Below are 12,058 nucleotides of genomic sequence, written 5' to 3' on the forward strand. Positions count from 1 at the left end.
ATATATATATATATAGAGAGAGAGAGAGAGAGAGAGAGATAGATATACTGTATATATAAATAGACTGCCATTTCTGTTTGCCATCTCTAAATGATAGTCCCCTGTTGTCATAAGAATCCTCTGACTTCAATACTTTGAGTGACTGTTTGTGTTTCAGGGGTTATGACATCAAAAGCTTCATGCTTGTACTGGGTCAGGAACTCAGATCATCCAGAATTCGGAGAAACCAAGCCAGTAATATTTTCAGAAGCAGGTCATCAATGGCAGCCCAGATATCTCTTTCTGGACAGGATCCATATACTAAAAATCTCTGTACAGGCAATCCATATACTAAATTGTGACTTGCAAGTCAATGTACATGCTACACATGCATCTTCCCTGGCAAATCTTTACAAATAAACACTCACTAAAATGTTTCTTTTTCTTTAATAACATTCTATACAAATGGTGACAAATTGTGACAGATCCCCTTGAAATAATTCTATGGAAAGATGAATGACTATCCTGATAACGGTCCATTGTGACTGTATAGACCTCTCACAGACCCAAAGTTCACCAGCAAGTGGCGCTGTACATAAACTCTACAATTTAAGCTGAGATGAGAGTGAGTTCCCACGGTAGTATAAGGAGAGGTGGCATGCACAGAAGATGGTATGAAAAATGAACCTTAAGGGTAGCAATTGTTTTACATGATGTATTGGACCTCCTGTTTAATTCCACTGGTGTATAGTCTTAAGCATCAGAAGTAATTTTGCCTAACTCATGAAATTTGCAGAGTACGAGGTCAGTTTAATTAAATCTCCCCTGAGATTCAACCGCTTTATGCAACAATGCTACCATTGCCTGCTTGTCCATTTACTGTATTGATTGGGCTAAGCTTGTAATGAAGCAGTGATCAGTGACTCCTGCTGTGCTAATCCCGGCTTGGTGCATACAAAAAATAGCAGCATGACATTGTGTATGTATATAAACAGTGGAATGAGGCTTTGTACCATATCTGTAAACAGCAATCCAATATGGAGGAATACCGATTTAAAGGTACACCCCAGTCAAACATAAACATTTGGAATTCAGATGACTCAGGGGACAGAGTCTAGCCACTGAATGGATCTCAGTGCTATCCAACCATCTTCTGAACCTGGAAGCCCGACAGATCCTCATCATCTTAAAGCCTAACTCAAGGCAATTGTTATTTCATTTGTATTTCTGTCTGTGACCCCCATATCGATATTTTCTCTGACTTTGCCCCTGATTGTCACCAGGCAGGAAGGCACAGACAGCTAGAAAAACATTTTTAGAACCCCCAATTTTTTTTTGTCTTTGTCCCAGTTAGGGAGGTTCCAAAGAAAGGAAGTGTCCTCTTACCTCTTCGAAATCTCCTCCTACCTCTTCTGGATTCGACACTTCCAGGAGTGTCGGAATGACTGTGCCCCCACCATGACCTTAGGTTCCTTCCTTCAACCCCTATGTTACTACAGGACTCAGCAGTTATGTAAGGATGGAGGATTGAACCATAGCATGCAGAGGGGGGGAGGAGGCTCCGGCAGTTGTGACTCCCAAAGGTGTCTTATACCGAAGGGCTTACGGAGGTTGCAGCACTGGAACTAAGAAAAGGTAGGAGACACGAGCCACCAAATACATATGTGTGCAAGCTACCTCTTCTCTGGTAGGGGAGTGCCACTTGCATTTGTTTAGGGACCTGACAAGCTGAACTTCCAGATATGTACAGTAATCCAAATTGAAACTTTGACTTTGTACAGGAACTTCCTGTTTTGAAGGACTGGTCACACCTGCTCTCTCTCCTTGTGTCAGATGACTGGTCTTGTCTCCACCACATCCTGTAGTTTTCTGCAGACAATATGTAATGGGTGGGGCCTGCTGGACCCCTTCTACAGCTCTTACATTCTGTTGCAGCACTGTGATGACGTCAGTGCTATTTTTATTTGGTAATATCAGGCATTTGGTGCAAAGTAGATTTATATCCTTTGTAACTATTGTGGAAAATATTTGAATTTAATTTTGTGTGTGTGAAGCTTTAAAGAAGACCTCCACTTATCAGTGAAAACAGTCAGTGTGTGCTAGTGTTTACACTCAGCTATCCTGGCAATGCTCTGCCAGGCGAGTACTGAACAAGCCAGGAAAAGCTGCCAGATCCAAGATCCAAGACTTCACACTATGTAAATAACATAACATAATAACATAATATGATAGGATAATATCAAACTTTAATTTTAACCAGGGATGGGCAAACTCCGGCCCTCCAGCTGTTGTGGAATTACAAATCCCATGAGACATTGCAAGATTCTCACAGCCAAGATTAGTAGCTGGTTAAGAGAGGAGATATGACGTTTTACACTATTGCAATTTTAACATGAGTAGGTTTTCACCAAAATGGATTTGTATCAGAAGACTTGTCACTTCCTTACAGATATCTACTATCCATGGGTCAGGGAACCCGCCACTGTGTATGTCATCAACTCAGGCAATGTATAGAAGAAATGCACATGTGGTCAAGGTATCATAACTGTACAACACATGGTCCACATCGAGGGATCCGAATGACTGGTATACATGCTCATGGTTCGTGCATGGCACCCGATTGCCATTGAATGACTGACAGTCACAGAACACTTTCAACTCTAAGCTACACAGGCAATCAGTCTTGCAAACCTCTTTACTGTTGCCTTGTAATGTCAGCGTCAATGATCAGGGGAGGCCGCAGTTGTCTCAGGACTGGCAATACAGGAATCCTCATTTGTCAATGTTAGTGGTGCAAATCAATGGAGGAGGTTGTGTGATTGATCACAGCAATGTGTACAGCTGCAGGTATTATTTCGGTATTCAGGTTATACAGTCCACTATGTAGGGCTTAGCCCTCACCTCTATATGACCTGAGTGGCAACCATTAAGCTGGTTGTACACATTACACGCTGATTGTACAATCTCAGTACAATAGTCTTTAGTTTATTCATAATGCAATTGTGAGGACAATGTGAGGGCAATGTGAGGGCATATTTGAACTATCCATTCACTAAACAGGCCCTTGCACTAGCTGTTGGTAGAGCTAAGGAAGACTGCACTATCTGTGTCTGCTATTTAAAGCAGACCTAACCCCTAACTGAATGACATTTGTGTTTGTTTTTTTGTAACCGATTTACAGGGCCACTTAGCCTACAAATCATTCAATACATCTGTTCTTTGGGAATAGATGCAAAAACGAACATTCTTATCTTTATATTTAATTTTTAGGTTGAATGTAAAGTAATACTGCAATTTGGCCACTAGATGGAGCTGAGGTGCATAAGAAATCAATACTTATTTCCTATGTTCATGAACACCATCTATTGGTCATAATGATGCATTACATTACATACATTCAACCTGAAAAGAAAATGGGGGGAATTTATGAAAACTGGAGCAGACAAAATGTGGAGCAGCTGTGCATGGCAACCAATCAGCTTCTTTCTTCAGTTTGCTCAGTTAAGATTGGAAAATGAGAGAGCGGCACTGATTGGATGCCATGCACAGCTGCTCCAGATTTTATCTGCTCAGGTATTGATAAATTCCCCTCAATGTATCCAAAAACTTTTGTTTTTGTGTCTACATGTTCAGCAAAGATTTTAGGGTGTATGGCTCTGCAAATTGGCTATAAATATACCCCATAGTGTCCTAAATTGTATCATAAGCAATTGTCATTCATAAAATCCTGTTTTCTACATTTTTCTCTTTTAAAAAAAAAATTCTGATGTGATCTCCTCCAGCCTTTTGCAACCACTTCCTGTCTACATGCACTCACTCCAGCATCAGCTGCACATCAATGCTCTAGACCGATTTACTACTAGTGACAACACTGGACATTCTCCGCACACAATGGGGGAAATTTATCAGAACTGGAGCAAACAGATTCTGGAGCAGTTACACACAGTAAGCAATCATCCTTTGTTCTTCAGTTTGTTCAGTTAAGATTTGAAAATGAAAGAGAGATGCTGATTGGTTGCCATGCACAGCTGCTCCAGATTGTGTCTGCTCCAGTTTTGATAAATTCCCCTCATTGTGTGTCAACTCAGCTGCTCGTTGTCTCCACCAGGGCAGCAATGGTCACAATGCAGGGGCACAACTGGGAGCAAGCTGACACCCCATGATAGGAAGTGTCTGAATTCGGACCTATATAGCAGAATTACAGGGTATAGGTTGAAAAGGTTTTTTGAAATGACATGAAAATGTTAAAGATTATATAGGATTTTAGTGATTGGATTTAGATCTAAATGTGCGAATGAGAGTTTTCAGCTAAGCATGGCTTAAAGGGTTAAAATAGTCCTCGGTTTCCATTCTTTTTTTGGTCTGTAGTTCTTTGTGCTGACGTACTTCTTATAATGAAAGCACTATATTCCTGAGAAGGAAATAAAAACCCTGCAGCACAAAGAAGGAGCTGGACTACATTTTCCGCTGTCATTTTTTAATGAGTATCTCCCGTATTAGACTTGTAGCACATACACCCACGCAACACACGGGGAGGCTTAAAGCCTGGCAAGCAGTATCCCCCAAGGACGGTCTGCTTGTCTGAACGACTCAGTAGCTTTCAACTTTTCCATTACTGCAGTGTCTCCCAACCTGAAAGGAGGTGCCAATTTTAAGGGGGAGATGTAACGATATCAACACTGAGGGGTTATGTAATAGAGCTAAAGCCAATACACTGTGTGGATGTCCTGAAGATTCAATCATCACATAAGATTTAGCCCATTTATTTCACTGTTCAGGGCACTTGTATGAATGCCATACATATTCCTGCGTATTCCATACTGCCAAAGTCTGGCTTCATAAATGCAAGCAATGCTCCAATTTTTGAAAATTACTTGCGATCATCAAGCTATTGTTGAGGTGCTAAAAGGTAACAATGGGCATCTCCAGTAGTCAGAGGGGCTTGCTATCGCCTGGGGGAGATTTTTCAACTGCTAGTAATCTAATTGGTTCCCGTACTTTGCATTGTGTGCTTATGTGTGTCTGTATGACTGCAATATGGACATTAGATTGTAAGCTCTTTGTGTGCATGGACTGATGTGAAGCCTTTACAGTAAAGGGTTCACCAAGATATTGTACTAATGCTACTGGCTTTTAGAAGCATTATAGAGTTCAGGCAAAAACACTCATGCATTTAGTACTACCAACACTCTTTTCTTGTTTTTGGTTGGTCTCCACTAGGACTTCATGAACAAAGAAGTGGTTAGCACTTTTCTGCTGGTTTTCACTTTTTTACTTCAATGAAATGTAGGTGACATCTTGATAAAGAGTGATAATCTGTGTATCCTGCTGCACTCCTTACTGGATCAATGGGAATCCTGAATATACAGGTGGGTGCTCGTAGTGACCACGGATGGCGCCGTCAACAATACATGAATAACAAAAATGTCACCAGCACACCAATTAAAGTGATCAGCAAAAGTCTATTTCATGAAAAATTGCCATTCAATGCATGGACTTTTGCTGATCACTTTAATCGGTGTGCTGGTGACATTTTTGTTATTCATCTTGATGAAGAGAACCTAAGTGTCCTTGGCCATGCACCCATAAGGTTTTGTGGTTTCTGAGGTAGGCGTCTAAAACACTCAAAGGATTGCATCGCTCCTCCACAGCACACAAGAAGGGGGAAACTAGGTGCTCACCGGCTGGAGCTCATCCTCACTCCCATGTTAGCTGCCATCCAAAAAAATAAAACATCTGGCCACACTCCATATGTCAGTGGAAACTTCTTTTATTACAGATCACAGAACTACACAAAGTCCCGCCTCAGGCCCGCCCCTCCAATGCATTTCACCCAATCCTGGGCTTAATCTTATTTCTACAATTATGCCCAGGATTGGGTGGAATTAGAGGGGTGGACCCGAGGCGGGACTTTGTATAGCTCTATGATCTTTAATAATAGACGTTTCAAGCGACATATGGGGTGTGGCCGGATGTTTTTTTGTTTTGACAGCTCCTGAAGTAGGCATGTTTCATGGACAAATATGCCGCTTGCACTTTAACATGTAAATTGGCATCATAGAAGTTGACCAAAATTGCAATTTTTGGCTATTTACATAAATATTGCATATTAGTTATAGAAACAGAGCTATATATAAAAAGAAATCTGGGTAGCTAGTTTTCAGCACTTAGACCTTAGTATTGTCAATGCCTTAGGCTCTAAGGAAGACAAATACGCTGTAGAATAAATTCAGTGTTAAAACAATGGTTTAAGTTAGGGACAGAGGTGAGGGGGTTAAGGTAGGTTAGGTTAGAGTTTGGGGGGTAAATTATGGGTTAAGTGTTAAGGTGCATGTTAAGGGTTACATGATAGGTTATGTGTGAGTATTAGGTTAACTGTTAATTAAATGTAAGGGTTGGGTTTACAGTTAGGTAAGAATTAAGGGTGCGGAATAAGATTAAAGACTTAATTTTAAAGATTAGGTTAAGTGTTAAAGATTGTGTGGGATAACATTAAAGTTGTAAAGTCAGCTTAACATTTAGGGATAGGTCAGGGAAATCAATGGCCACTGTGTAATTTTGGCACCAAAAGCCCTACACAAGTAACAACTGCAAAAGTAAATCCCATGTATACATACCCTTGAAATTCCAACAATTTGTTCATCAGGTAACAGGCTAATATGGACAAAACAAGACTCAAAGTTTCCATCCTCTTTCCTCTCCATTAGATCTTTTCCTTGTATTAACATGACATGCAGTATGTTGGAATTCACATCGTAATCCATAGTCACTTCTACTTGCCCCACTGTAAAGTCTTGACCAAAGTTATTTCCAATAGATGAGATGGAGCTGAGAGAGTCTGTGGAGACAGATTTCCTTAATACTCCATATGGTGTCATCTCCATCTCCTTGTGGATCAGTTCCATGGGACCAAACTCATTCATGCTTTCGTAGGTGTCATTGAGATTTGCCACATTGTTGAAAGAATTCCCGTGAACGGTCCTCTGGGAAGAGAAAGAAAAAGGCACAATATTTAAAAATGTTTCATAAAAAAGTTAGAAAATAACACTGTAAAGCAACAGCAAGTTAAATCTGAGCAACAAGTACACACGTTAAATACACAGTTAAAATATATATGTGTGTTATCTGCCAAAGGATTTGTAATTCTTTTCAGCCAGCCCCTCCCCATCACCACCAGTACCATGTACCAAAAACACAGCCTGGCCTCTGGCTTCCTTTTAGACAAATGAGCAGCCATGCAATATAGCATAGTCAAAGATAAACACCAGCCTAGGATTGGGCAATGAAGGGCAGCAGCACACTACTAAAAAGTACATCCTTGTGCTGTAACCTCCAGTTGATGTGTTCACAATGTGGCATACAGCACCGTGCAAGGCAGTAGAGCCCTCATTGCCTTAGAGTCCTACCACAACCTCTCTCTCAGCAGTATGCTATAAAGACCAATTCAACTACTTCTGCTAGCTGTATGCAAAAAAGTATTAGTGGATGAATTTCCTCATAAATCCACAGTAATCCACAGAGGTGCTGTGATTAAGTCTTCATAGAAAACATAATAAGGTCTTTACCACAAGTATAGGAAAGGGATATTGACGACAGAGTAAAACATTGGTAGGTACTGTCCTAGAGTCTGCAAATGTATAAATGAGTCAGCAGGGGCAGCTCCCAAAGTTCTGTTCCCAAAAGTTCCCTAAAAATTAAGGATTATGACCCAAACATAAGTAGTAGGTGGAAAGAGGACTCAAAGGCTTGTGCACAAGGTAAAGTAAAGTTCAGCAGGGTGAGTGGAAACCCCTCCTAATGCTGCAGCAGGTTTGGGCTGCCTCCTGGCAAACCTGCATCCAATTCATATTTTGCTATGCATGGTCCAAAATGTAGGCTCTCATAGATTAGAGACACTACACAGAGGTGCCTTCCACATATTTTGCAAAAGTTGTGCAACTAAAACCTCTGTGTTTGTGTAAAGCCCTTATTTTAAAGCTAGTTTTAATTGATCAGTGTGTTTGCTATTCATTTCACTTGTTAGAGACTTTGGTTGTGCAAGTGAATGAAAAATAGCTAAATGGTGGTAAAGAGGACAATCCCCTTGTATAAATACCAGGGATGCACCAATACTGTTTTTTCAGTATCGAGTACTAGTAGCGATATTTTTTTTTCCAGTTCCCGCGGATACCGAATACTGGCATCCGTGGGCCCGGATAATCAGGAGGCCGATGTTCTATCAAAGGAACACCAGCTTCACTTTCCTCCCAACACTGCTAGGCAGCCTGGCTTCCTGACCAATCAGGAAGCCGGTCGGCGGGTCATGACTGATTGCCTGGGAAGCCGGTGTTCTATTGAAAGAACACTGGCTTCACTTCCCTCACGACAATGCTAGGCAGCCTTGCTTCCTGACCAATCAGGAAGCCGGGTGGTGTGTTATGACCTTCCGTCTGGCTTCCTGATTGGTCAGGAAGCCAGGCTGCCTAGTAACAGGTGAAGCCAACTGCCTAGCCAATCAGGAAACCGGGAGGCGGGTCATAACCCGCCTCCCGTCTTCCGGACTGGCAGGGAAGCCGGCCCCATGCTCCCCCATGGCCCTGCCAGTCAGAGGAAGATCTCCCTTTGACCGTAAGTTCCGGTATCAGGGGTAAGTATCGGAGCCTTTGGGCAAGTGCCAGTATTCGCCCAAATGCTTGGTATCTGCACCGATACTGATAGTAGTATCGCTATCGCTGCATCACTACTATATACAATCCAACAACACCACCGATACTGAGTAAACCTGCCCCACCATCATGAGATACCTATTTCTAGATCACTAATAGCTATATTCTATTGAACTACAAGTCCATCTTCTGGTTCCCTGTCGCAGTCCTTGAGAAATAGCTGTCTACTAAAGGTATACTTTAAAATCACATTTCTTTCTAAATCACACACAACACTGAGAACTGAAAAATAATCTTGTAGTGAATTCAGAAGAAATAATATGATATCACTATATCTGCCAGGTGAAATTACCTCGCTCAAGTTAATCTTCAATTTATAGTACATAGCAGAGTCATTTGGAGATTAAAGTGCCGCTGTGCTATAGAAGTAATTGCTGTATGACTGGAACGTTGCAGAGATGATGCACTAGAAAGCTCTGTACTGCAGCTAGGTTCTAGTACTGACATTCTATTAAGTGTCTATTACAGATAAGTATAGACCCATTCTCAGAAAATACCATTACTGTAATGAGCCAGCAGAGCCGGCATTCAGCACATGTAGTAGATGTATATTAAAAAGCATTTTGGCTGGTCCTTGTCATGACTCTGTGATGTGCATGGAGAGAAGGACATAACGTTTACAAAGGGTTGTACGGTATATGTACCATTGAATAACGTGTGAGTTACCAAGTTATTGTGTCTTGTTCATATTGTTGAGTGATGTACATGTTTGTAACAAATTAATAATTAAAACATAATATTTTCCCTTCCATACCCAAGCTAACACTACAGATATCTGGGTTTTGTAAAGTCACTGGTCAATTGAATTATGTATGGAGATCTCTTTTATCTCTCAGGGATGTCACATGGCAGGTACTGTATCTCCACCAGAATTTTCAGTTCTATTCCTTTTACAGGCATTAAAGCCAAGCTGTGGTGTCGTGCTTTAAGTAGAACTGAAACCAAATCTTTTTTTTCCATTTTGGATACAGTAAGGGAGGGTTATAACACCCGTCAGCTTTTTTTTTGAGTTTGTGTCTCATTAGGGAGAATTCCCTTAACTTCCTGTCCAATAGCCACAAGCTGGAAGAGAAAATTCCTACAAATAAAGGGAAATCACTGGTGGTCAATAGGTTCACCAGAACTAGTGTCCTCATTGGAAGATTTCCCCTCTATTCCACTTCTGGTGACAACCACAAATTTGGGTTCCGTGTTTTTTTTTTTTTTATATAAATTCTTTATTTTAAGTTTTTGTACACAAATTGCACACAACCGGTCCCTTTAGACCATAAACAGAAACAATACAATCGTAACATACAGTACTAGGAAACAAAAAGCATGAATACATGCATTAGACCCTAAATTGGGTACAGGGAATGCTCATGGGATGTACACCTTGTACACTCAGTAGACCGGTCCGGAAGAGTAAACGACTCCATCCATAAAACAGGGAGGTCGCGCAAGCTCTCGTGATCTAGAGCCACCCATTAAACAATACAGGGAAGAAAAGGAAAGAGGAAGTCTACAGCAACAGTAGAGATTGAAACCAGATAAGATAACAGACAAAGAGGACGTCAGGCTCAGCAGGGATAGCGAAGAGTATGCAGGCCGGAATGGTTATCGGGTCAACAGAGCTGCAAATTCCGGGGAGTCCAAGAACTTCGTCCAATAGAACCACGTTTTGTGGAACTTGCTCTGCGTATGGTGAAGAGCCGCAGTCAACTCTTCTAGGACATGCAGCTCATCAACCTTCTGGAGCCAGATGTGGAGCAGAGGAGGGTCTGAATGTTTCCAATACAAAGGGGTACATGCCGTGCAGCATCCACCAAGTGAATTAGCAGAGAACTGTGGTAATGGGTCCTCGAGAGCGGAGAGGTGCAGGAGCGCGGCCGCCGGTGCATCCTCCAGAGACACGACCGTGAGTTGTTTAATTATGGCAAAAAACGGGTGCCAAAACTCACGGATGCGGGAACAGGCCCAGAAGACATGCAGGATCGTTTTCTCCCCCTGGCCACATCTCCAGCAGAGTGATGATGTCTGCGGAAACATTTTGTGCAGAGTGGCAGGTACATAGTACCATCTGGTTAGGATTTGGTATCCAGATTCCTGAATGGAGCTATTGATGGATGTTTTGTGTGCAGGGTTCAGTGTTCTTCACACAGTGATATTTACATTTTATCTAATTATTAAGGACAAATCCTTCAAAATGCAAGATAATTAATGTGGATTCAAGTTGCAAGAAACTGTCACATTCAATTGAGGAAGGGGCAGAGATACAGCAGGAAAATCCCACTATTGGGGACTCCACAAGTTAGAAATCAGCCAAACACTGTCCACCAGAAATAAAGAATTGTTGACATCACACATTTGATCGACTTACCTTCCTTTTAACTTCTGAGCATGTTGTCCCATATTTTTGCTTCAGATATCTATAGTCATAGTTGGGGAATGGAGAAGGTGATGGATAATCTCCAGATTTATACAACTTCCAAAGGTATAAACCCACCACGCCAAGCAGTGTCAATGCACCAGCTATGTAAATTCCGATTTCCCATTCTGGAGGGCTTGTGATGACTGTAAAAGTGGTACGTAAAAAAAGGATGAGTATTTTTATAAAGAAATATAAATGGCACACAAAACAAAATTGTGGTTAGGAGTCATATTATATGCTTCTTATTCTGCTTTACATACAGTATTTATTGTTTTGAAAGCAAGAAAATTAGGTTGTGACTCATTTCAGGTGCTGTAAGCTGTGAAGAACATTTCTAGGATCTCATCATATCTATTAACCTCATTGAAACCAATACAGTCAGTGCATCTTTATTTATACCCACAATGCAATTCCCAGTGTCACCTGTTGCTCCACCTGCTGGTGAAACCTGGTATCATGACCCTTTAGGGCCCATTCACACCATGTCCGGATCATCTCCAGACGAGACCAGATTGTTTCCACACCCAAAATGCATTGTTATATGCGACAGTATTTCTGGCCTCTGTTCACACCAGCGCAGTCCGTTCCAGACCAGACCAGAAAAATACTGCTTGACTTATTCTGTCTGGTCTGGAATGCACTGGAACGCATAAAAACGCATTAAAAACGCATATAGACGCACTGGAACGCACCTGTAAGATCATTTTAAGCTTAAAAAAAATTACAACCGTGACAAAATCGCGGTATAAACATGGTAAAAGGCGGCGAAACACAGTGCACTGCATTCCAGATCTGGTCCGGAAAATGATGTGAACCTGCCCTTAAAGTAACCCATTATTGCCCCTATCCTAAAGTCACCAATTTAGATCAAAAAAGCCCTTAAAAATTCCATCTAGACCTGCTGCTTGAATGGAATACATGTATGTATTTTAGAGAAAAGAAGACAAAAAATATATATATATAT

The 12,058-nt window shown here is 41.3% G+C and overlaps 1 protein-coding gene across 1 annotated transcript in view; it reads right to left on the reverse strand.

Annotated features, from left to right (window-relative positions):
* SYT12 (synaptotagmin 12) overlaps window positions 1-12,058 on the reverse strand; it is a 54,789-nt gene that overhangs the window by 16,946 nt on the left and 25,785 nt on the right. The window contains exons 3-4 of the mRNA XM_018569364.1: window positions 11,044-11,237; window positions 6,597-6,962 (exon numbers count right to left, since the gene is read on the reverse strand). Of these exons, the coding sequence (XP_018424866.1) occupies window positions 6,597-6,962; window positions 11,044-11,237 (560 nt within the window). The remainder of the gene's footprint in view (window positions 1-6,596; window positions 6,963-11,043; window positions 11,238-12,058) is intronic.

The sequence above is a fragment of the Nanorana parkeri genome, unplaced genomic scaffold, assembly GCF_000935625.1.
Source record: "Nanorana parkeri isolate BGI_ZX_2015 unplaced genomic scaffold, ASM93562v1 scaffold1325, whole genome shotgun sequence".
Taxonomy (NCBI): Eukaryota; Metazoa; Chordata; class Amphibia; order Anura; family Dicroglossidae; genus Nanorana; species Nanorana parkeri.